This window comes from Osmerus mordax, chromosome 6, assembly GCF_038355195.1.
Source record: "Osmerus mordax isolate fOsmMor3 chromosome 6, fOsmMor3.pri, whole genome shotgun sequence".
Taxonomy (NCBI): Eukaryota; Metazoa; Chordata; class Actinopteri; order Osmeriformes; family Osmeridae; genus Osmerus; species Osmerus mordax.
This window is the reverse complement of record NC_090055.1, coordinates 13,331,759-13,359,421: the sequence shown is the minus strand read 5'-3', so window position 1 is coordinate 13,359,421 and position 27,663 is coordinate 13,331,759. Positions and strand designations below refer to the sequence as shown.

Sequence of the window (27,663 nt, the reverse complement as noted above, 5' to 3'; positions counted from 1 at the left end):
CCAGGAATCTCTGTCTGTCTGTGTATTTATTTGAATGGGATTTTAAGGCAGCCAGTTTCCCACGATTATCTTGAGAACAGGGCACTCTGCAAAGTTCATATTTTGCAGGTGTCCTTTTTATAACCCAATGGAGTGCCGCGTGTGACGTTGTTTGGATAAGCATTTTGACATTTCCAAAAAATTATTTGACACCAGTTTTCAGCCATGTTGAGCTTGCACTAAGTGCTTGGACTAATGTGCACTAGAGGTAGGAGGCTGCATGATAACTTCAGTGAATTTTGTTTCATTAATAAACTTATGTGATAAACAAAGGCATTTGCAATGAAATTACACTATTGCACTTAAAGCTGGTGTAGGCAAGATTTGCAAGGCTAGCTATTTTAGCTTCTATTCCATACGATTCAAACCATAATATCCCACCCCCTCCCTTCAAAGCCACTCCCGAAAAAAAAACATGCTGCATGACTACAGAACTGCCGGGAGACTATTCCAGTTAGTCCACGACAGAGCTTTAGAGAGAGCTTCGAAAATAGTTCACTTTTGATATACTTTTAAGTATGCTTTGAAAATAGTTCACTTTTGATATACTTTTAAGAAGTATGCTTAGAAACAGAAAATGGTATACATTTCTTCTAGAGTAGGATGTAGGTTTTATATTATTATACAGCAAAAACAGTCAAAGTACATTACAGGTAGAACATTTTGGATTCATCTTGTATATTCTAATTATTCATGTCTAGGAAAATCTATTATGCATTGCACATTGAATCTTTTTTGGTACTGAAGCTGTAACCTTAATTACTGCCAAAACATTTTGAAGCCCTATACTCTTATACTAATAATTATCAATTGGAGTATTAATGGAAAAAATGAAAAAGCTACTTGAGAAAGTAGCAGACAGAAGAGTTGCATTATGCATTTGAAGGCGGTAAATAGTGTTAAAATTTGCTGATAAGTTTGCCGTTTGTTTGAAATACAAATGTAACTTCATGAATTTCCTTTTTTAAATGTGACTGCTTAGAATGTAGTGTTTTGTTGCGTGGTAATTGTCATTGTTGTGCTGGTTTACCATTGTAACCATGAGTTAAACGACTGTTGCGTTTGATAAGAAGAGCTGGATTATAACAACATTAGCGCGTACGCAGTAAATAGCTACTTTCAACAAAGAATCTGCAATTTCGCTTGACGAGTATCCTTGTTCTTGTCAAGTGACCGAAGATCGGCGGCGTTTGAGGGGCCCCTAAACAATTAAATATGTTAGTAAATCGTAGTAAATGGACAATTATTACGTTAACTTCTTGAAGTACTTACATTAATTGAAAGTGCACTTGAAAGTATTAAAAAGTATACTTTATGGTACTTTAGGTAAGTACACTACACAGGTTACTTTAGAGTTTTCAAAAGTAAACCGCAAATACACTATAAGTGTACTTTAAAGTGTACTAAATGACCTAAAAAGTGGGCCAATTCAGTTTACTTAGTACAAAAATAGTATATAAATAAGTACACTGCTAGTACACTTTAAGTACCATGATAATAGTATACTTTTTATACTTAAGTATACTTACAAATTAAACTTGAAGTATACTTCTTTTTCGTAAGGGAACACACACAACACTATCATAATGAACATAAACATGGCTAACGTTAGTACTCATTACTTTCAAGCTAGCATGTTAATATTGGGAAATTCTATTATAGAGTTTTAAATCTCTTAGTTCTTACCAGCATTGAAAAGCAACACCGATATTGACTCTTTTTGCTGGTAGCCTTTTCAACTACTATCTGTTTTCTCTTTCGTCTTTTAACATTGAAATCTGGAACTAGATTAATTGCCAACTCTTTCTCCACCATTCTTGCGGCTCTAGCTCGGTTGTTTGGAATACCTCTGCCTAGCCTGGGCTGCGTTTCCCGATAACGATGTATCGTAGCAACGATCGAGCAAAAAAAACAAAAAAACATATTTCTTACGTGCGTTTCCCAAACATGCTCGTAAGGCAGTGGCGGCCGGGACTTTGCAGAGGCCCCCCGCAAAGTCGGAGCTCGAGGCCCCTCCCCTAAATCCACTCAAAATGTATCTCCATCCTATATTATACATTGCTGTCTACCTTTAAATATAGCCTATATTCACCAATGTGAAAGAGATATTAAAAAGTTTACAAATAACAAAAGCACAACAGCTGCTTATGTATGGATGTATGGATGTCGCGGCCGCTCATTGTTGGCTATAAGCCATAAAAGATCAAAAATAGTTTTCTGTCAAAATTTAGATTTTTTATGTTTTCTATAGTTAACACCATAAACTTCATTGTAATGTACAAAAAGTATATAATTGCTTCTGAAAAACTATTAATTTCAACGGTTTTTGGACATGTCAGCTAGCAAGATTTCCAAGCCATTTCAAATCAAATGCTCAGTTTGCCTGCTCTTTTGAGTGCTGCAGCAGCCCCAAACAACTGATCAATGAAGTCATGCTGTTAAACTTAAAAATAACTTGCTGAGAAGTTATTAATGTAGCCTATACTTAAACTGACATTTACTTTCACAACGTGATTACGAACAAAATGATTTCCTTTCCATATTCGCCACAGAATTAGAATGAAACGGAGTGGAATGCAATTTTCTCGCTCATCACTTTTTGACACAGGTCAACTTTACAATTATGTAACTTCAGTTGTGATAAAGATATCTGAGTGATTTAAACAGATTTGTATTCAGGATAGTTTGTAGTTTCCAAATATGTATAATACCCAGAAAGACCCAAATGTTCACGATGTGAAGGGTTTCCGCAGGCCGTCACACATTTGTCATTGTTCAAAACCAAAGACAGCACTAGCCTTCTGATAGTTCAGCACCAAGGATAGCATCGCCGAAATAACACACAATCAATGGAGGAAAGGAAAACATTTATTCTTGCCTTTAAGTAGGCTAGTAAGCAAGTATATTTATTGTTGGTTGCTTCTAGCTACCTGCGGCTGCGGTAGTGTTTCGTCTATGGAGATGTCGATAATATTCCTCTCTGGCTGGTCTAAATAAGTGTGTAATCTTCGGGAGTTTTGCTCGAGCTTGTTCAGATTTTATTATTGCTGCGATTTTGAGCACCTCGTGCATATTTTCTTTTACTCATGTCTCTACCGTCATCTAGCAGAACGTAATGATTAGCATTTTTTAAATGTGCGCGTTCACGGCAGGGAGAGGTGAGGGGAGTGGTGATTGAGGGCAGGTATCTGGCCGCCCGTTGGATCCACCCCCGAGCCATATAGGGACTTCCTGCTTCAACGACAGTTGGGAGGTTGATTGTTTGTGGGATGGCCTATAAAATGATGTATGTGACGAATTAAATTGCCTGATACATGGAAAGTGGACTGGGTGTGCTGAAGTCTTATTCAACTTGTTATTGTGGAAACCCCACACCCCTTGACCTGCTACATACTAAAGAAGGCTTTGTTCATCCCATGATACCCACAGAGCATCATATCCGTGAAAGCAGCCACGAACAACGGGGTCAAGTTCATCTTCCAAGAGGGACAGAAAGAACTGATATACAAGAATGGGACTGTGTTTCGCATAGAGGAGCACGAGAGACTGTACTATTTGAAAACGGTAATTAACCATAATCAATGTGTTGATGCATTAGTTAATGACATAATGTCCTGAGACAGTGAGCTTAGCTTGTGACGTCAAAACATGGCATGAGATCATGAGTAATGTTGATGATGTATTGAAATTGCCTAAACTGGTAGAGGGTATGGAGATCACCGGTAATACCAAACTAGACTGCAATGTACAGTTAGGTCCATAAGTATTTGGACATTGACACAATTTTCATCATTTTGGCTCTGTATACCACCACAATGGATTTGAAATGAAACAATAAAGATGTGCTTTAAGTGCAGACTTTCAGCTTTAATTTCAGGGTATTTACATCCAAATCAGGTGAACGGTGTAGGAATTACAATACATTTTATATGTGCCCCCCCCCCCCTTTTTAAGGGACCAAAAGTAATTGGACAATTGGCTGCTCAGCTGTTCCATGGCCAGGTGTATGTTATTCCCTCATAAAGGGAGTTCGTTATTTCATTGACAAGGAGCAGATAAAAGGTCTAGAGATCATTTCAAGTATGGTATTTGTGTTTGGAATCTGTTGCTGTCAACTCTCAATATGAAATCCAAAGAGCTGTCACCATCAGTGAAGCAAGCCATCGTCAAAATCAAAACAAACCTATCAGAGAGATAGCAAAAACATTAGGTGTGGCCAAATCAACTGTTTGGTACATTCTTAAAAAGAAAGAACGCACTGGTGAGCTCAGCAACACCAAAAGACCCGGAAGACCACGGAAAACAACTGTGGTGGATGACAGAAGAATTCTTTCCCTGGTGAAGAAAAACCCCCTTCACAACAGTTGGCCAGATCAAGAACATTCTCCAGGAGGTAGGCGTATCTGTGTCAAAGTCAACAATTAAGAGAAGACTTCACCAGAGTAAATACAGAGGGTTCACCACAAGATGTAAACCATTGGTGAGTCTCAAAAACAGGAAGACTAGATTAGAGTTTGCCAAAAAAAATCTAAAAGAGCCTGTACAGTTCTGGAACAACATCCTATGGACAGATGAGACCAAGATCAACTTGTACCAGAATGATGGGAAGAGAAGAGTATGGAGAAGGGAAGGAACTGCTCATGATCCAAAGCATACCACCTCATCAGTGAAGCATGGTGGAGGTAGTGTTATGGTGTGGGCATGTATGGCTGCCAATGGAACTGGTTCCCTTGTATTTATCGATGATGTGACTGCTGACAAAAGCAGTAGGATGAATTCTGAAGTGTTTCGGGCAATATTATCTGCTCAGATTCAGCCAAATGCTTCAGAACTCATAGGACGGCGCTTCACAGTGCGGATGGACAATGACCCGAAGCGTACTGCGAAAGCAACCAAAGAGTTTTTTAAGGCAAAGAAGTGGAATGTTCTGCAATGGCCAAGTCAATCACCTGACCTAAATCCAATTGAGCATGCATTTCACTTGCTAAAGACAAAACTGAAGGGAAAATGCCCCAAGAACAAGCAGGAACTGAAGACAGTTGCAGTAGAGGCCTGGCAGAGCATCACCAGGGACGAAACCCAGCATCTGGTGATGTCTATGGGTTCCAGACTTCAGGCTGTCATTGACTGCAACGGATTTGCAACCAAGTATTAAAAGTGACAATTAGATTTATGATTATGTTAGTTTGTCCAATTATTTTTGGTCCCTTAAAAAGGGGGGGGGGGCACATATAATTAATAAATGTGTTGTAATTCCTACACCGTTCACCTGATTTGGATGTAAATACCCTGAAATTAAAGCTGAAAGTCTGCACTTAAAGCACATCTTGATTGTTTCATTTCAAATCCATTGTGGTGGTATACAGAGCCAAAATGATGAAAATGGTGTCAATGTCCAAATACTTATGGACCTAACTGTATGTACTGAGGGAAAGTTCATTAACAGCAGAAATAGGAAAACTGACACAAAGGCTGGTGAGGCTCTAGAGTTAGTACATACTGACTTAGCAGGCCCCATTGAACCACCTTCTCAAGAAGGATATAAATATGCAATCTCATTTAGAGATGATTTTTCAGGAGCAATAGCTGTTTACTTCCTTAAGAACAAGAGTGACACAACATTAGCAACAGAGAAGTTCTTGGCAGACAGAGCCATACAGTAGAGTAAAATGCATAAGATCAGATAATAGCACCAGGCAATACATTTCAGTCACTTTTACGAGAAAAGGGGATACGACATGAGACATCATTCCCTTACTCTCCTCATCAAAATGGTACTGCTGAGAGACAATGGCGAACCATCTTTGAAATGGGAAGGTGCCTGTTAATAGAGAAGGGATTGCCAAAGGTGTGGCCGCTGGCTGTCCAGGCTGCAGCTAACATTCGAAACCGATGCTATAATGACAGAATTAAGAGTACACCATACTTCATGATGACAGGAAGGAAGCCAGGATCAGAAGCCTGGATCAGAATGCTATGCATACAAACACGACCATAAGAAATTGGATCCTAGGTGTGAAAAACGGATATTTGTGGGTTATAGAAAGAATAGCCCTGCTTATCTGGTGTACAATCCACAGACAGGAAAGATTTCAAAACACAGATTGGTGAAGTTTGTTAGGAAGAACAGTACTGAAAAACAGACACAAACTGATGAAGATTAGTTAGAAATCCAGAGCAACATTAACAGAAAACCGGATTGCAAGAACATTTACATTACATTTAGTCATTTAGCAGACGCTCTTATCCAGAGCGACTTACAGTAAGTACAGGGACATTCCCCCGAGGCAAGTAGGGTGAAGTGCCTTGCCCAAGGACACAACGTCAGTTGGCATGACCGGGAATTGAACTGGCAACCTTCAGATTACTAGCCCGATTCCCTCACCGCTCAGCCATCTGACTCCCTAAGAACAGTGAGGTTGTTTCACACCCTCACTGTTGAGTGAGGGAAACACAGAGGACCAGGTCCTAGACGCAAACAAGGAGAGTGTTAATGCTGAGAACCCAGAGGTGTCCGGATCTGATGAAACTATGGAAAAAGTAGCCATAGAAGATGAGAAAAACAATGCAGGGCCATTGACAACAATTAGTAAAAAACATGACTACTCAAAAAGGGAAAGGAAAGCCCCGAGATATTTAGAAGACTATGTGACGTTCTCCAAAGAGGATGTAACTAATGTGAGTGTTGATTATTGTTACAGGGCAGTATGTGCAGTTCCCCAAACCTATAGAGAGGCCCTTATGTCACCAGAGGCTCCCGGATGGGAATGTGCCATGAAGGAAGAGATCCACTCACTTAAAGAAAATGACACATTCGAACTGACAATTTTACCAGGAAAGATCTTCAAGGCTAGCTATGTTGCTAAGGGATACAACCAGACTCAAGGCATAGATTACCATTAAACTTTTGCTCCTACGGCAAATCTTACCTCTGTGCGCGCATTAATTCAGATAGCTGCCCAGAACAACTTCCTTGTTCGTCAGATGGATGTGAAAACAGCCTATTTACATGCTCTGATCGAGGAAGACATATACTTAGAACAACCAGAGGGTTTCGAACAGATATCAGAGACAGGGGTTAAGTGGGTATGGACATTGCTTTAGACCATACAAAGATTTATTCAGTCTGGGAGGAACTGGTATAAACTATTAAATGACCACCTGGAACAAAATGGATTTGAGAAAAATCAGTCTGATCACTGTGTGTATAGAAAGCAGATTGAAAATGACACAATTATAGTAATCATCTGGGTAGATGATTTGATCATCGCAGCCAGCAGTGAGGATTGCCTCATCAGATTTAAAGACACAATGAAGTCCCAATTTAGCATGAAAGATCTTGGCAAAATATCATACTTCTTGGGAATTCAGTTTGAGCAGAAGCAGGGAGAAATGAAAATGAATCAGAAAAAGTACATCCTCAAAATGCTTGAAAAGTTTGGAATGTCTAACTGTAAACTAAGGGCTACCCCAAGTGAACTAAAAGTGCAGTCGAACAGACATGAAGAAGAAAACAACAATGAGATTGAAAAGATTACTGTGAAATTGTTGGTAGCCTGATCTATGCAATGACCTGTACTAGACCAGATATCAGCTGGATAGTGAGTAAACTGTCACAAAGCCTAGCAAAACCTAAAACACAGGACTTAGTGGCTGTTAAACATGTACTGAGATATGTTAAGGGCACAGTTGATTACGAGTTGATTTTTAGGAAAACAGATGAGGTTTTGAGTCTAATAGAATTCAGTGATTCTGACTGGGCATCCTCTGTAGAGGATAGACGCAGCACAACAGGGTACTGTTTCAGCCTGACACCACAAGGCCCTGCAATTTCCAGGAAGTCTAGGAAACAGCCAACAGTGGCGCTATCTATCTGTGAGGCTGAATATATTGGTCTAGCAAACACTACTCAAGAAAGCATGTATCTAACTCAACTGCTAAATGGTATGGACAACAGAGCCTACACTTGTACCAAGATCTATGGTGACAATCAGGGGGCTATTGCACTGAGTAAAACCCAGTGAATAGATCGAGGTCCAAACACATTAATATTAACCCATTTAATCCCATCGGTCACAATGGTGACCCTAAAAAAAGTTTTCAGTTATGAGGCACTTAAAAGGGTACTGAATGATTTATCAATGTATTTCCAACAAATACTGAAATAATAAAGGGTCTCAATGAAATATGTGCAGTTTCATTTGTTTAGTGTACATTTTCACAAAACTATAGCTGTTTACTTCCTGGATGCACCTTGACATGAGGATGGCTGTATCACAGCTACATTTAGTCATTTTACATTTACACTTAGTCATTTAGCAGACGCTCTTATCCAGAGCGACTTACAGTAAGTACAGGGACATTCCCCCCGAGGCAAGTAGGGTGAAGTGCCTTTCCCAAGGACACAACGTCATTTGGCACGGCTTAAAATCGAACTGGCAACCTTCAGATTACTAGCCCGATTCCCTAACCGCTCAGCCACCTGACTCCACTACCAAACAAAAGGTTAGTAAAGTATGTTTACATAAAGATATGACAAAGATATTTGGTACACATCACCTTTAAGGTGTCTAGTAGTAATACATGTATTTGCAATTACTCAACTTTGTTCAGTGTGGTTATAGAATTAGTAAACATGTGGATGGCAACAATAGTGACCAGTGGGATAACACTGTGCAAATAGTGGGGTTTTTCAAATACTTATTTTGTACAAATATTGCAGGTGCAATGGGTGCCACACCATAGCTAACTAACACACATATGTTAGTTGTGGCTAAAATTTTAAACAATGTGGTGTTCATATGGTTACTGAGAGGTTAATAATATTAGTTTGTTATGTCGCGTTGTATGCTTATTAGCCGCCAGTAACCATACATTTGCCATTACACTGAACAAATCTGGAAATCAATATCAATACCCGAAGAAGAAAATAATAAAGTCAGGACCGACAACAGTGTTGCCTTCTCATTTAGAACGTTTTTCAAGAATGAAAAACAGGCAGTGCCCTTATTCCAGTAGAAAAAACAATTTAGAACTAAACAATTAAAAAATATAACAATTAAAAAATTGAATATATATATATAAAAATAAGACTAAGAATTTGAATAAGCAGCATGAGTGTGCAACTTAGTGCAATGCCTGCTCTGCCTTTCCCATACAATGTCACTTCTCTATCTTTTACGGCCCTGATGAGAACGCCGGTCTCCTCGGCTGTGAACCCGCTCCTGGCGTGCGCCTGGCAAATCCGCCGTTATAATAGCAATCCGCCATGGAACAAGCGCTGCTCTTAAAGGGAATGTGGGATGACGCTCTGATTGGTTTATTGCATGTTACCAAACCACACCCATAAGTAATGTAGCAACTTCAGACCAACCCATTTTAGATTTGCACCAGGCACAAAGTCATTTATCCCGCCGGTATAATAGCAACAGCGCCGGAGTCCCGCCCACAAAGTTACTTGTGCTTTCCGTTTTGATACTTGCCTTTCAGATCGTTAAAATAGGGCCCTAAGTGTAGTAAGATAATTAACAACTGTTAATGTATATTTACACGTTGTGTGATCTTTTTACATGAATGACGGAAACATATATCAACATGGATAGAGGAGAGCAGAACGTAACAGTCCCACACAAACTTAGCAATTGTCCCACATTTGGTTTCTTTGATGGTAGTCACCCTAATAGTAGAACATTAGTTTAGCAGCTCATTAACTTTTGTGAGATAGCTAACTACCTAAAACGGCAAGACAGCTGCAGAAATGCCACAGGCAAAGGCCAGGGTAATAACTATTTACTCATTTAACATTGTGATAAAAAACACAATAGTGAAATGTTATGTACAATATGATATATGTTGATATTATTAACCTAGTACATCTAGGCTACTTTCGGAAACAGTAGGCTAGTCTGCTATTTCACTGAGGCGTTAGCGTAAGTGTTGCAAACTTAGCGACTTTCTCACTATATCTGGCAACTTTCCAACCCTCCTAGCGACTTTTATTGTCAAAAGCGACTAGTGACAAATCTAGTGACTTTTTCCGGTGTTGTTGGAGACTTGCTGGTGTTTTGGAGACTCTGACGTGAAAGCACGGATCGTTTAGCAGTACTGTCCTCAACGAGTAGCGGGTGCTGCCGTGAGCTCCTCCGCCATCCCAAAGCACTCACAGGCGGTCAGTCTCACAATTCATAGTTTTCACGTGACGTCACGTTCCAAGGGGCATGTCCCCTTGGAGGGCAAAAAAGACTTTCCTCTGCCCACCACCCATTATAAAGTCATACATTTTCTTTGAATCTGTTGCTTTTGTGGTGCCAAAATGCCGGCTAGTTGTTGTTCTATCAGATGCAGTAATCGAAGAGGAGACAAGCCTGGGCTGTGTTTCTTTAGAATTTCGTCGGATAAAGAATACCCAAGGAGGAGGAGATCGTGGATTTGTGCCATTAAACCTAACGTTACCTGTCTCCGGGGAGGGCAAACAATAGCCTGCTCCATTGACAAGCGTTAACTTCCTTGAAGGCGGATACGCTGTTGAAGTTTGAAACTATTGGATCTGCCCAGAGCCACTCTGATCTGCCATAATCAATCACTAGCGTTCGCCTTAGCCAACTCCTTCACCACTACTGTAACGGAGCTAGCTGCAGTAGCTGGAAAATCAAACTTTTCCCAAACCCCGTGGGGAGGAGGGCCAAAACATCATGGCCACCAACAAAACTCAGCAAGGATTGTTCTTGCTCCGGCTGTAACTTATGGATATTCGGCAGCGTTGCCACAACTGACCGAATAGCTTCGCTCGCATCTTTCTCCGCCGCCATTACTGAACTACAACTCAAACTAGTGCACGACATCAACGTCATCGTTCTCAGCCACTCCCTCTGTTCGCTGATTGGACCTACACATTTTTTCTTCTTCTGAAAACCGACTAATACACCGAAATCCCAGACCTAGTACAGAAGCAAAATGAAAATTGAGCAGAAGTACGTAGGAGGGCAGAGCCAGGCTAGGCAAACAATGCCAGCCATCCAAATATACACGTATTTGCAGCTAACACTTCATCAAGCTCAAGTAAAGTTAAACACAAAAATATATAGGTATATTAATTATGGTATTTCTTTTCCATAAAACACATCTTTATGTAATCGGACGGTTTGACATAGTTTGTTGTGTATCGAGGCAACCAACTGCAGTGGTCGTAGTGAGTTAAAGTGAACTAGTTAGCTAAATAGTTGGGTTGTTGTGTTAGACACAACTAAACTCAAAATGCATTTGGAATTAAATGATTTGGAAATCCCTTTACACCGATATTCAACTGAATGTAAAACAAAGACAATGTGTGAGGCTTGTGTTAAGACTGATTGGTTTTTCATATTCATTTGGTCCTTTGTTGTTATTTACGTTTTTCAGAGCATCCCAACTTTTTGGGAATTTAGATTGTAATAAGTAAAAAATTAAAGGAAAAGTTGACTTTTCGTTTGAATAGTTAGAGACATCCCAAGTCTCCTGGAAGTTCCGTGAGTCTCCCGCATTTCAGTAGCGGCTCCCGGACGTCCGCAAATGCTATACAATCTCCCGGAATTTGGGGATTTTGTATTTAGAGTGAGCGTGTGACAATGCAGTGCAATGGTCATTTATGGTACAGGTGCGAAATCACGCGTCCTGATTGGACGTGCTGGTTGAGGGGGTACATCATACGTGCGGATTGCGTCCTCGGGGGGGAATATGGATCCAAAGAGGTGATCCAAAGAAACGTGGGAAGGTAAATTTGCCGGCTTTTGCTGCGTCTCAACGGTGTGAGCCGTTATCGCCAGCAGCTTTCTGCCCTCCAGGTCACCGCGGACGTCACAAGACTGAAAACTATGAATAGCCTCTTACACTCCACATCCAGACTGCAAATTATTTTTAAATGGTTCGCAATGTTGAGCAATCAACCTTTGCTGCCTGCAGCTATATATTAAAAAAGATCCTCTTCTCCTTGCGCCAAAATGTTGAGGGTCAAATTTGGCATATGTATACTACAGGCTAGTGGGTACCTCCACACCAAGAATGGGCCACTAATGGGAATGTACCTAATTTCTCATGGGGAATGAAAAAGCCTCAAGGACCCATAAGGTCCGCCATGATGTATTTGGCTGTACAGTGAATATTTGGGAAAACCTAAAAAAATCTCTTGAACCGTAAGTCAAATTGACTTGAGATTTGGTATACATGTGTAGAATACATGTCTTTCTATAGGGATATACGGAATCAGGATTGAAATACAAAATGGCTGAAAAGGGTGTATTTTGACTGATGGTTTTTCAAACCTAACAGGCTTCAAGATGACATCACTTTGAAGTACCTTGCATTTCACCTTTATATGTCAAAAGATGACTGAATTACAGCTGTTTGAACTTGGTCCAAATCTGACAATGCTTGCCACTGGGGACGCGGCTTATTTCTTATACAGTGACTGAACTAGTGATGGGTCGTTCGCGAATGAGCCGCCTCTATTTTAGGTGAACGTAGGGAGATGGCTCGCATATCTGAAGAGCCGACTCTAGTTTTTAAATCATAGTCTATAGAAATTAAATTTATGTTATATAATTATTTTAATTGTATTTAAAATAATTGACTAATTCAAAGAAAAGAAAAATATATAGCTGCAAGCAGCGATGCGGGTTCCTCCGCAAAAGTGCAAAATATTATAAACATGTACACTGTAGAAGATCGAGAGTTGGACAACAAGAGAGCAAAACGACTTCATGTTTGGCCAACACAGGCTAAATGGGCTGAATGGGGATTTGAAGTCATGAGCATAAAGTTACAAGTCAGTCTCTCTATTGTCTCTGCTACACACTAACTGTTGAGACTTTATGCATAGAAAAGGCAGAGTATTAGCTTTTTATGGGATATTGAAACTCTTCTTCAGTTGATCTCTTTCCAAAATCTCAGTCAATGCACAATAGTCATGTGTGTAACGGGGCTAGGTAGAGCTCATGTTCAGCTAGATAATTCAGCAGCCAACTCTCTGGTCCCATTAAACTACACAACATGCACAATCAGGGTGACCAACAAGATTATATTAACTATCAAACAATAACATTACAAACATCTAACTGAACGAACACAACAACTGAAATTCCTTGCACAACTATTTTCCACGTCTTTGCGTTTTTTGACATGCCGCACTGCATGCTGTGTACCCAAGGGCGCTGACGCTGATTATCTAGCTGTGCTCCAATTGCGTCATATGAGTATTAGCTTTGGTCAGCTTTGGGACAAAGGTTAAGAAACGGTTGACATTTCAAGGTGAAATTGCATGAAATTGCGCATGGTATTTCAGAATGATTTCAACCTGTTTAACTAAACAAATAATCAAAATTATGACAGGCCAAAAGACTGCCTGGATTTGAACTTTTGACCTTGCTCATTGCAGTGCACTGTCTTAGCCTATTGAGCTATGCTCAGTGTTGGGAGTTGCTGTGGTCAGTTACTGTATACACAAGTAAGCTGTTTCTCCTGTGGTAAGCATTGTTAGATTCAGCCAAAGTTGAAATAGCTCTAATTAAATCATATTTTGACATACCAAGGTGAAATTGTTTATGGTACTTCAGAGTGATGTCATCTTGAACCCTATTAGGTTTGAAAAACCATCAGTCAAAATTATATTTGATTTATTGACACAAAGATATTGTGGCAATGTGGACATTTACATAAATACACCCCTTTCAACCATGTTGTATTTGATTCATTTCTCTCAAGTAATGATTTGAAAGACATCGATTGTACGCATCTGTACAAAATTTCAAGTCAATTTGACCTTTTGTTTAAGAGGAGATCGATTTTTAAGGTTTTCCCAAATTGTCACTGTACATCATGGCGGACCTTATGAGTCCTTGAGGCTTTTTTGTTCCCTGTGAGAAATAAGGCATGTCTACCAAATTTCAGGCATTTTGGAGTAATGGGGCACTGGGGAAATCACGTAGACTTTGGGCATGGCTTATAGCGTCACGTATGGGCGTACGTGGGCCACTAGCCATCTGGGAGTAGTGAGTGACCTGTTGTATCATTTAATTTACATTTAGTCATTTAGCAGACACTCTTATCCAGAGCGACTTACAGTAAGTACAAGGACATTCCCCAGAGGCAAGTAGGGTGAAGTGCCTTGCCCAAGGACACAACATCATTTTGCACGGCCGGGAATCGAACCAGCGACCTTCTGATTACTAGCCCGATTCTCTAACATATCATTGGGCCAAATTTGAAAAAATCAGGTTGAGGACTTTCTGAGCTATTGAGCCTGTTAGCGGAGAAGAGGAAAAATAATGAGAAGAATACTTACAAAAACAATAGGTTTCCTTCTACCGGAGGAACCCTAAATATAGCTGCAAGCAGCAATGGCGGATTCCTCCCTCAAAATGTTGTAAAATTTACATAATAGATAGTTACACTGGGATTAACAAGAAGACTTGAAACTTAAATTTCGGTCATAATAAAAAAATACATACCTCTGATTGGGTTAGAACCCACCACCCTTCACACTTCAACATTGTGTCTCATCCTACTAAGCCATTCACAGACTTAGATATGTTGCTGTTCAGTTTTTGTATCAGAAAATAAGACATGGCTTCAATGGCAAGCATTGTCAGATTTGGTTAAAGTTCAAACTGCTATAATTTTGTCCTATTTGGGACATAAAAACGGGACAATGGGAAGACTGGGTTGCTGCTGTAAAGAATAGCTTACTCGTAGTGCTTTAAAAAGGTTGTTTGGGGTGCCATAACTTGTCATGGAAGGGAATTTCCAATCATGCCTAGCATAAGTGGCGATTTGTCCTGGTTTAGGTTACTGAAATGAATTTGCACAACAGGCAAGGGATCCACCCTAACAATCAATATACTTCATTAAAGATAACTCGATTGTGAATCTGACACTACCATGCGTAGACTACAAGTAGCAAGCTACTGTGGTGAAGCTGGCTTGTTTTGCAGTGGTTTACACAGTCTCGCTAAAAAGATGATCAGAGTGTTGTGATGGGCTCAAATACACACGCATTGCTATGTTTTACAACCGGAGGATTGATCGGAAAACTAGAAACCGTTCTGTCAGAAGAAAAAAAACGAAAGAAAAAAAATGCCTCTGACAAGTTTTGAACCTACAACCCTTCACTCACCAGCACAACATCTCAGCCTATTAAGCCATTCACAAACCTGGACTTTAATATGTTCAGTAACTGGATAATAATATAAGACATGTCTCCTAAGGCAAGCATTGTCAGATTTGGTCAAAGCTCACACAGCTGTAATTCAGTCATATGTTCACATATCAAGGTGAAACTTTGCAGGGTACTTCAGGGGGGTGTCATCTTAAAGCCTATTAGGTTTGAAAAACCATCTTTCAAAATGAAATTTGATTTAGTGACACAAACATATTGAGGCAATATGGACTGTTACGGGGGTCAGATGGCTGAGTGGTTAGGGAGTCGGGCTACTAATCAGAAGGTTGTTGGTACGATTCTTGGCTGTGCCAAATGTCTTTGGGCAAGGCACTTCACCCTACTTCCCTCGTGGAGAATGTCCCTGTACTTACTGTAAGTCGCTCTGGATAAGCGCATCTGCTAAATGTAAGTTACATAAATACACCCCTTTCAGCCATATTGTATTTGATTACATTTTCCCAAGTAGCTTTTTTAAATACATCCATTCTACATATCTCTACGAAATTTCAAGTCAATTATACCTTTGGTTCAAGGGAAGAGCTGACCTTATGGGTCCCTGAGGCTTTTTTTGTTCCTTGTGAAAAATTAGTCATGGACATCAAGTTTCAGAATAATTGGAGCAATGGGGTGGAAATGCCATCACTTTGAAAATCAGAGTTTAAGGCGTGGCCTGTGGCGCCCCCTACCGAATGTGTCCCATATTTGGTGTGGGGGTACCCACTTGGATGTAGTATCAATGTGCCAAATTAGAACATTTATGACCAGGGACTTTTTGAGATATTGGGGCGCAAGGAGAAGAAAAATAATAAGAATAAGAATACTAACAAAAACAATATGTTCCCTCCTACCGGAGGAACCCTAATAATAATAATAATAATAAAACTAACAAAAACAATAGGTTTCCTCTTACCGGAGGAACCCTAATAATTATAGGCTATAGGCCTGAAGGCACACACACATTCGACTGTCTGATCAGCCTCACATTCTGTTCCTGTCAATCATACACGTGTCAACCAATTATACTGCATGAGGGAGGGCCGAGCCAACTCACACACACAGTCAGACGAGACTCGGAGGAGAGCCATAACAAATCAATGCATTTTTAAAGACATTGTGGTTAAGGTAGAGAATTGTTTTCACACCTAGTCAAAGTCATAGATAAAACATTTATTTTTTAAAGATCCATTTTGGAGCCAAAAGAGCCGGCTCTTTTCAGTGAGCTGAGTCAAACGAGCCGGCTCACGAAAAAGAGCCGGAATGCCCATCACTAGACTGAACGCAATAGTACCCAGTATTGAATAGTTCTCTAGGATAAGACGGTGTCCTGTGAAGTGCGAAGTCAGATTCAAATCCAACCACAACCATTTGAGCTCATCAATACACTGTTTAGTGAAACTGTAAGCCACTGCAAAGAAAGCCAGGTACTCCACAGTAGCTTGCTACCTGTAGTCTAGCTATATATAGTCAAAGCAACCCTCACAAAAATGTCCGGTACAGCAAATCAAATTCAACACCACAGCAACCGAACAGAAGTTCAGTCATATCTCAGCGACTCTTTGAGAAATCAAGACCAAACTTGAATCTTGGACTTGTAACCCTCTTCTGAATATGTCCCCCCAAAAGATTTTTGGGACCAAACTAAAAGTTATCATGTTTTGGGGGATTTTCAAAAATTTCCTGTACAACCTGTCAAAATCATCAGCAAAACCACCAAACAGGAAGTTGGGTCCTATCTCAGCAAATCTATGATGGATTCACACCAAACTTGCTGCTACATGTACTCAGAACCCCCCTGTTCTGAGGATGTCTTAAATGTTTGAGGGGTTATTAGACCTGGTTCGCCCCCTCATTGCTGCAAGCAGCTATATTTTAGAAGCAAATTCGCTTTTACAACCAACATGGCCAGGTTTAAATGTTAAGATGTTTATGGTGGTAAGACAATTTAACAGAGAACAGATATAGTACATTTTGATCAACATAAGCAATTTATAACGTAGGAACCAGCAGACAAATGAAAACGACATAATCATTTGCATGAATGTAGGCTACCACAGCATTGGCAATTTGACTAGAATAGATGTGGAGGTCCCCTCCTTGAGTCACCACCTTACCGCGGTGGAGGGGTTTGTGTGTCCTAATGATCCTGGAAGCTATGTTGTCGGGGGCTTTATGCCCCTGGTAGGGACACCCAAGACAAACAGGTTCCAGGCAAAGGATCAGACAAAGCGTGGCTCAAAAAACTACCATGAAGAAAACGAACAATGGTTCTCAGTTGCCCCTGCCCGGAAGGGGTCACCGGGGACCCCCCCCTGGAGCCAGGCCCGGGGGTGGGGCTCGATGGCGAGCGCCTGGTGGCCAGGCCTTTTCCCATGGGGCCCGGTCGGGCACAGCCCGAAGAGACAACGTGGGACCCCCTTCCAGTGGGCTCACCATCCGCAGGAGGGGTCATGGGGGTCGGGTGCAGTGCGAGACTGGACTTTCTTCCACTCTGGAGTTGCCCTCGGTGAGAGGCGTCGAGCTGGGGTGGGAATACTTGTTTCCCCTCGGTTTGGCGCCTGTACGTTGGGGTTCACCCCGGTGGACGAGAGGGTAGCCTCCCTCCGCCTTCGGGTGGGGGGACGGGTCCTCACTGTTGTTTGTGCTTATGCACCAAATGGCAGTGCAGAGTACCCACCCTTTTTGGAGTCTCTGGGAGGGGTGCTGGAAAGCACTCCTCCCGGAGATTCCCTCGTCCTCCTGGGGGACTTCAATGCTCATGTGGGCAATGACAGTGAGAACTGGAGGGGCGTGATTGGGAGGAACGGCCCCCCCAATCTGAACCCGATCGGTGTTTTGTTGTTGGACTTCTGTGCTAGACACGGCTTGTCCATAACGAACACCATGTTCAAGCATAAGGGTGTCCATATGCGCACTTGGCACCAGGACACCCAAGGTCTCAGTTCGATGATAGACTTTGTAGTCGTGTCGTCGGATCTGAGGCCGAATGTCTTGGACACTCGGGTGAGGAGAGGGGCGGAGCTGTCAACTGGCTACGATGGTGGGGGAAGACGCCGGTCAGGCCTGGCAGGCCCAAATGTAATGTGAGGGTCTGCTGGGAACGGCTGGCAGAATCCCCTGTCAGACAGAGCTTCAACTCCCACCTCCGGCAGAGCTTCGATCATGTCTCGGGGGAGGCCGGGGACATTGAGTCCGAATGGGCCATGTTCCGGGCCTCCATTGTTGAGGCGGCTGACCGGAGCTTCGGACGCAAGGCGGTCGGTGCATGTCGCGGCGGCAACCCTCGGACCCGGTGGTGGACGCCGGAGGTAAGGGAAGCCGTTAAGCTGAAGAAGGAGGCCTATCGGACATTTTTGGCTGGTAGGACTCCAGAGGCAGCTGATGTGTACCGGCAGGCCAAGCGGAATGCGGCTTTGGCGGTCGCGGAGGCAAAAACCCGGGCGTGGGAGGAGTTCGGCGAGGCCATGGAGAATGACTTCCGAATGGCTTCGAAAAGATTCTGGACCACCATCCGGCGACTCAGGAGGGGGAAGCAGTGCACTGTCAACGCTGTATATGGTGGGGATGGTGCGCTGCTGACCTCGATGGGGGACGTCCTGGATCGGTGGAAGGAATACTTTGAAGACCTCCTTAATCCCACCAACACGCGTTCCGACGTAAAGGCCCCCTTCTATCTCTGGGGCTGAGGTCGCCGAGGTGGTTGAAAAGCTCCGAGGTGGATGAGGTCTGGAGTTCCTTAAGGCTCTGGATGTTGTAGGGCTGTCTTGGTTGACACGACTCTGCAACATCGCGTGGACATCGGGGACAGTGCCTCCGGACTGGCAGACCGGGGTGGTGGTTCCCCTCTTTAAAAAGGGGGACCGGAGGGTGTGCTCCAACTTTAGGGGGATCACACTCCTCAGCCTCCCTGGGAAAGTCTATTCAGGGGTGCTGGAGAGGAGGGTCCGTCGGATTGTCGAACCTCGGATTCAGGAGGAGCAATGTGGTTTTCGTCCTGGCCGTGGAACTGTGGACCAGCTTTATACCCTCGGCAGGGTTCTGGAGGGTGCATGGGAGTTCGCCCAACCAGTCTACACATGTTTTGTGGATTTGGAAAAGGCGTTCGACCGTGTCCCTCGGGGGCTCATGTGGGGGGTGCTCCAGGAGTACGGGGTACCGGACTCCCTGATCGGGGCTGTTCGGTCCCTATACGACCGGTGCCAGAGTTTGGTCCGCATTGCCGGTAGTAAGTTGAACCTGTTCCCGGTGAGGGTTGGACTCCGCCAGGGCTGCCCTTTGTCACTGATTCATAACTTATATGGACAGAATTTCTAGGCGCAGCCAGGGCGTTGAGGGGGTCCGGTTTGGTGACCTCAGGATCGGGTCGCTGCTTTTTGCGGATGATGTGGTCCTGTTGGCTTCATCGGGCCGTGACCTCCAGCTCTCACTGGAGCGGTTCGCAACCGAATGCGAAGCGGCTGGGATGGGAATCAGCACCTCCAAATCTGAGGCCATGGTTATCGACCGGAAAAAGGTGGAGTGCAATCTCCGGGTCGGGGAGGAGATCTTGTCCCAAGCGGAGGAGTTCAAGTATCTCGGGGTCTTGTTCACGAGTGAGGGAAGAATGGAGCGCGAGATCGACAGGCGGATCGGTGCGGCGTCCGCAGTGATGCGGGCTCTGCATCGGTCCGTCGTGGTGAAGAAGGAGCTGAGTCGAAAGGCGAAGCTCTCTATTTACCAGTCGATCTACGTTCCTACCCTCACCTATGGTCACGAACTGTGGGTAGTGACCGAAAGAACGAGATCGCGAATACAAGCGGCCGAAATGAGTTTTCTCCGCAGGGTGTCCGGGCTCTCCCTTAGAGATAGGGTGAGAAGCTCGGTCATCCGGGAGGGGCTCAGAGTAGAACCGCTGCTCCTCCGCGTCGAGAGGGGCCAATTGAGGTGGCTCGGGCATCTGATAAGGATGCCTCCTGGACGCCTCCCTGGAGAGGTGTTCTGGGCACGTCCCACTGGGAAGAGGCCCCGAGGAAGACCCAGGACACGCTGGAGGGACTATGTCTCTCGGCTGGCCTGGGAACGCCTCAGGGTCCCCCAGGAAGAGCTGGTGGAAGTGGCCGGGGAGAGGAAAGTCTGGGCCTCCTTGCTTAGGTTGCTGCCCCCGCGACCCGACCCCCGGACAAGCAGAAGATGATGGATGGATGGATAGATGTGGAGGTTGAACATGTGCTTCAGACATGACAGATAATTTCAATTGTGATCTGAGAAATATAGGTACCAAAACCACTGAGAAGAAATGTCATCACCAGCTGCATCATGGGACACTATAATTCCAGAAACCTGTGTGTCACCGACATCATCGCAGGCACTGTGCCCTATCTATAATTCCAGGAATCTGTGTGTGTGTGCCACAAATTTTATCACCGGTACTATGCACTATCTATAGTTCAAGGAATCTGTATTTGTGTGTTTCACTGACATCTTAATCACCGACTGCATCTTGGGCACTGTGCACTAGTACAGAACAAGAAACAAACTGGCACAGACTCCACTTCATCACTGAACAGTTTATTTCTCTCATCGCCATGGGGAAAGGGTCAAGGATTTGTTTCCTGTCATTGCAAAGGCTATTGAGAGGTAAAAACGTGGGTTAGCATTATATCCATCACCACATAGCATTATTTAGCCTACCTGGCTATAAGGTCTGGCTTGCAGCAACTAACGTTAGCTAGCTGTCTTCCCATGTAAGGGGTTGTATAGCTGGCTAACTGCAGTATTGGCTAACTGACAAGGTTATTCAGCTAATTGATTAGAAATAGGGAAATGTACAAGAGAAAGCACATTCTGTCTGTGATTTTAACTACAAGAACATGCAACAAGTCACAATCTGAATTATATACCACAGGCAGTGAACTAGTTCTTAAATAAATGCAAACATGAGAAACAGCACCCCACATTCTTGTCTGAAATTCCGCACAATCCTCCAGCTTGAGTTTGACACATAAATAAGCCAAGGAGGAAGGCTCATCCGACCTGGAAAGGATTGGATGGCTCCAAAAATCGAAATTCACATTATATGATCCTCATTAGCTTACACACCATGTAAGAATGTATTTTTTTTACTGAAACAATCAGACCTATTGTACCTTTAACATAAGCACAAACCATGAAACTCCAACTGTCTGTCCGTCCATCCATCCATCCAAAACCAGAACTTTTGTATTAAAATCACCAGAAGTACAAACCCCAAAAAACATATATTTATACTATACAAACAAATATTTTAGCACTCAAAAGGTTGTAAAGGTGATACTCTGAATAAAATTATATGTCTGTTATAAAGCATATTAGTGATTAGAATGGAGTTATTGTCAGTCATCTTTCAGTCATTTCCTTTATCAAGTGCAAAACCCTGCAAAGCCCTACAAGATTTCACAGACACTTTTGGATTATATCTGGACATTAGAAGTGTTTCCACTAACGTAGTAATGTAGAATATCTGTGGTCTGAGGCTTTTTAGACTGGTAGATGAAGGAAATAGATTTATGGTGGAGTGGTAAGGTGTAAGAATGTCTTAATGTACCATAACTGACCAGATACTGGTTGACATGCTGGGTTCTGCTGGTAGCGTTTCATCTCAGATGCAAGTCTAATACAACCCTAACTGAAGCCAACCCGCATGTTAACAGACACACAGATTCCCTGCTCTCTCCCAGCCAACCAGCCGATCAGACAGAAGGACAGACCGACAGACAGGAAAGCAGGCAGACCCCCTGCTTATCTCTACTCACTCCCCCTTTCTCCCTCCCCAAGATTCCTTTTCCCTCTTTTTCTGTTCTGGATTTTATATGGCTGTACCTAAGTGCTCTTTTGAGGAGACTGTTACCCCCACACACCAGTTATTTTCCTGAACTGCCAAGCCTGTATGACTGACACAAACAGGGGAACCCCCAGATTGTCTGAGTGTCTTATGTAACAACACGACCACTCATTGTTTACGTCAGTACGAGTCAACAAATGGTCTAGTTCACAGGTGTCTCCTGGAGACACCCGTGGAGAAGCACAGCAAGGTGTTCATACGGAGACAACTTCATCTGAACACGCACTCTGTCAGTGGCCCTTTTTTTGTTTGCTTGAATTATGGTTTGTGTTTACTGGGTCAGACTGACTGAGTGTATGTGTGTGTGTAAGTGTTGGAATCCCCCTGGGCTGCAATGGGAAGCTCCCCTCTCAGGGCCTGTAAACACCCCAGCATGTGGGGAGTGTCACAGTTGGGAGCCAGTGGTTGTTTACACACCAGCAGCGACAATGCCAGCCCTGTGTCTACCCCCCGGCGCATGCACACACAGGCACTCACACATGCTTGCACACACACACATACACAGCACTCATGACCTCTTAAGAAAGCAAATAAACAAACTGTACAGTCCCACAGAGCAACAGCACACTCACTCATATGCACTGGGACACATGCAAGCACCCACCCATTTACAGTGTTTACGTAGTGTAACCACATACCATTTCACAATAAAAGTTATGTCTCGAAGAAACTGCTCCCACCACAGTGTTAAGAAGAAGCTGCAAGATTGTGTGTCTGTGAGAGAGTGACTGTAAAAGCAGAGTTAGAGAGCTGAGACAGAGATTAAGACAGAAAGCGAGGATTGAAAGAAATCAGAGAGCCTCCTTCTCCTTGCTGGCTCTCCGCTCACCTGCTCCAAAAATGCTGTCAGTATCAACCCCCCCACCATTCGCCCTCAACCCCCAACCCAACCCAGCCCAGCCCATCCCCTCCATATCCATCTCTACCCCGCCCCATTCTCCCAGGGTCACGCCTCATTGGCATACAAACATCCTGCCACCCATCCACACCCCCCATTGGCGTCTCCGCCTAAAACACAAATCTAGACCCTACCTCCCCCGTCCCAGCTTAGCATGTAACCATAGCCTACCTGCAGCGTATCCTTTACATGCATTCATCATCCTCAGCCATTAGGGCTCGCTCTTGGAGGGGTGAAAACCAAACAGGTCATTAAATTAAGGTCAGAGTTGTTACTGCTAGAAGTAGGAAGGAGTGATGCTAAAGTAAGGCATGCCAGGAATTAGTGACTGTATCCCCCCCAGAGTGCTGACTAGCACAACCCACCCCCACTTCTCCACACACTCACATGCACGCACACACAGATACACGTTCACACACACCATCTCTACCCTTTTGGTGCAGATGGAACTAGACATCACTTGAGTTTGAGTTGTGTGTACACAACATGTAGGTAAGGGAAAATTAAGAATTTACTGGAAAGTACTCATGGATAAAAACATATAATTCTTCTGTAGGTGTTAATGTATTCAACACATCACAACATGCTGTATATTTATTGAACATACTAGTTTCTGGCTTGATTTACATATAACTGAGTCCATCTGAACCCTCTTCTTACTCAGTCAATCTGACCACTTTTTTCAGTAACGAGTAAAATAACGCATTACTATTTCCAAACCAGTAATCAGATTAAAGTTACTTGTCCAAGTCACAGTGCGTTACTATTTTGTCATTAATAGTAAAATATATATTTGATTTCTTCTTGCGTCTTTGGAAGTGAAGTCATGTAGCCTATGCGACAATTAAGTCACGTTTTCAGCATGAGGGTCACGTCACGTGTTTATACATAGACCTACCACTCCCTCCCAGTGACTCTGAGTCGCCACTTTCCTCAAGCCCCTTTGCTCCGGTGCCATCTCGATTTGATTATATGTGACAAATAAGATTAATAAACTATTACATGAACAAATGCAACAAACCGCAACTAAATCCATGTTTTTTCTAAAAGTAATGGTTCGCAAATTATCTCAGATTTACTGTACTCAGGGTGTTTTTGGTGGCCAAGTGGCGAAGCCACCTTAAGTGTTTCTACCTTTTCTTCTTCTTATTAGGGTTCCTCCGGTAGGAGGAAAAAGTCCCTGGTTATAAATTTTCTAATTTGGCACATTGATACTACATCCAAGTGGGTACCCCCACACCAAATATGGGCCACAGCAGATCATAGGGGGCGCCACAGGCCACGCCCAAAAGTCAAATTTTCAAAGTGATGGCATTCCCACCCCATTGCTCCAATTCTCCTGAATCTTGGTGTGCATGCCTCATTTTTCATGAGGAACAAAAAAGCCTCAAGGACCCATAAGGTCTGCCATGATGGATTTTCCTGTACAGTGATAATTTTGGAAAACCTTAAAAATTCCTCTTCTCTTGAACCAAAGCTCTAATTGACTTGAGATTTTGTACAGATATTTACATTTTACATTTATTCATTTAGCAGACGCTTTTATCCAAAGCGACTTCCAAGAGAGAGCTTTACAAAGTGCATAGGTCACTGATCATAACAACAAGATAGCCAAAAAACATCGCGAGTAGCCAAAACATGAAGCACACATTGTGAACAACCAAAGTAAGTGCCAAAGGGAAGAACCATAAGAGCATGTAGTTAAACAAGTTACAATTAAACAACATGAACAGCTATAAGTGCAAGTGTACCTGTGGAAAAAAGCAAGCAACAGTAATAAAACAATATATCACAGCGAGAACAAAAATTTAAATCAGTTACCACAAGAGCAACAAGTCTCTAAGCAAGAGTCATTGTGATCCTTGAGGAAACTAACATCGGGTCAAGCGAACCGTTCCTAAGTACCGTTGTACTCCCGGGACAAATGCGTCTTGAGCCTTTTCTTGAAGGTGGAGAGACAGTCAGTGTCTCTGATGGAGGTGGGGAGTTGATTCCACCACTGGGGGGCCAGACAGGAGAAGAGCTTGTGTTGTTGTATGTATCATTGACGTATTTAAAAATGTTTAAGACAATTGAATCAAATACAAAACGGCTGAAAGGGGTGTATTTATGTAAATGTACACATTGCCTCAATATGTTTGTGTCACTAAATCAAATGTATTTTTGAAGGATGGTTCAAACTTAATAGGCTTTAAGGTGAGATGCCCCTGAAGTACCATGCAAGGTTTCACCTTGATATGTCGAAATCTGACTGAATTACAGCTGTTTGAACTTCGACCAAATCTGACAATGCTCGCCATTGGAGAAACAGCTTTTTTTATTATCCAGTTTTGTACCATCCATGTCTGGGAATGGCTCAATTGGCTGAGATGTTGTGCTGGTAAACAAAGGGTTGTAGGTTCAAAACCAGTCAGAGGCATGAAAAAACGGTCAAAAAGGTTTCTAGTCTTCCGATCAATCCTCCGGGTGTAAAAACATAGCAATGCGTATTTATTTGAGCCCATCACAACACTCTGATCATCTGTTTAGCGAGACTGTGTAAACCACTGCAAAACAAGCCAGGTTCACCACAGTCAGTGGCGGCTGCCAGCCCCCGCAAGGCGGGGGGCCCCCACGCCCTAAGGGCCCCGCCCTGCATATCAAAAAACAGACTAGGCCTATATAAAAATATATATATTAAGGAAAACACTTTGAGGGCGCTCATTTAGAGCCCCAAGTTTCAACTGCCAGGTAAAGGAATTCCGTAATGTAGGCAACGTAACAGATCTAAATAGGCTAAATAGTCTCAAAATCCCCGAATCTGGCAACAATGGCTTTTGCGTATCTTACGTGCCTTTTGGGCCATTACGCCTATTGAACGCGCACATTTAAAAAATGCTAATCATTAGGCTACGTTCTGCTAGATGACGGTAGAGACATGAGTAAAAGAAAATATGCACGCGGTGCTCAAAAGCGCAGCAATAAACTGTTGTCTGAATAAGCTCGAGCAAAACACCCGAAGATTACACACTTATTTAGACCAGCCAGAGAGGAATATTATCAACATCTCCAGACGAAACACTACCACAGCCGCAGGTAGCTAGCAGCAGCACGTCTTCACCAGCAACCAACAATAAATATACTTGCTTAGCCTACTTATTGGCAAGAATAAATGTTTTCCTTTCCTCCATTGATTGTGTGTTATTTCGACGATGCTATCCTTGGTGCTGAACTATCAGAAGGCTAGTGCTGTCTTTGGTTTTGAACAATGACAAATGTGTGGCGGCCTGCGGAAACTCTTCACATCGTGAACATTTGGGTCTTTCTGGGTATTATACATATTTGGAAACTACAAACTATCCTGAATACAAATATGTTTAAATCACTCAGATATCTTTATCACAACTGAAGTTACATAATTTTAAAGTTGACCTGTGTCAATAAAGTGATAACCGAGAAAATTGCATTCCACTCCACTTTCATTCTAATTCTGTGGCGAATATGGAAAGTAAATCCTTTTGTTCGTAATCACGTTGTGAATGTAAATGTCAGTTTAAGTATAGGCTACATTAATAACTTTTCAGCAAGTTATTGTTAAGTTTAACAGCCTGACTTCATTGATCAGTTGTTTGGGGCTGCTGCAGCACTCAAAAGAGCAAGCAAACTGAGCATTTGATTTGAAATGGCTTGGAAATCTTGCTAGCTGACATGTCCAAAAAACGTTGAAATTAACAGTTTTTCAGAAGCTATACTTTTTGTACATTACAATGAAGTTTAGGGTGTTAACTATAGAAAACATCAAAAATCTAAATTTTGACAGAAAACAATTTTCGATCTTTTATGGCTTATAGCCAGCAATGACCGCGCGGCCGCGACATCCGGCGGTTTCCGCAGAATGCCACACAAATAGTCTGCTATTGTGCTTTTGTTATTTTTTAACTTTTTTATTTCTCTCACATTGGTGAATATAGGCTATATTTAAAGGTAGACAGCAATGTATAAGATAGGATGGAGATACATTTTGAGTGGATTTAGGGGAGGGGCTTCGAGCTCCAACTTTGCGGGGGGGCCTCTGCAAAGTCCCGGCCGCCACTGACCACAGTAGCTAGCTACTTGTAGTCTACGCATGGTAGAGATAACTCTAATGGTTATCTCTAATGAAGTAAATTGATTGTTCAGGTGGATCCCTTGCCTGTTGCACAAATTCATTTCAGTAACCTAAGCAAGGACACATTCCCACTGATGCTAGGCATGATTTAAAATTCCCTTCCATGACAAGTTATGGCCCTCCAAACAACCTGTTTAAAAAAACGATGAGAAAGTTATTCTTTACAGCAGCAACCCAGTCATCCCGTTGTCCCGTTTTTATAGGAAATGTACAAGCAGTTTCAACTTAGGCTGAATCTAACAACGCTTACCACAGGAGAAACAGCTTACTTTTTTATACAGTAACTGAACATGACAATATTCAACACTGAGAATAGATTAATAATAATAATAAATATAGCTGCAAGCAGCGATGCGGGTTCCTCCGCAAAATGGCAAAATATTATAAACATGTACACTGCAGAATGATGTCATCCTGTTTAACTAAACAGATAATCTAAATTATGACAGGCCAAAAGATAATGGCTGGATTCCAACCAACTACCTTATACTTTACAGGTCACCATGCGTGCCCATTGAGCTATTCTCAGTGTT

The 27,663-nt window shown here is 42.7% G+C and overlaps 1 protein-coding gene across 1 annotated transcript in view; it reads right to left on the bottom strand.

Moving 5' to 3' along the window:
• rspo3 (R-spondin 3) overlaps window positions 1-23,207 on the bottom strand; it is a 42,984-nt gene extending 19,777 nt beyond the window's left edge. The window contains exon 1 of the mRNA XM_067238304.1: window positions 23,155-23,207. Within this exon, the coding sequence (XP_067094405.1) occupies window positions 23,155-23,185 (31 nt within the window). The 5' untranslated portion in view covers window positions 23,186-23,207. The remainder of the gene's footprint in view (window positions 1-23,154) is intronic.
• Between the last annotated feature and the right edge of the window lie 4,456 nt (window positions 23,208-27,663).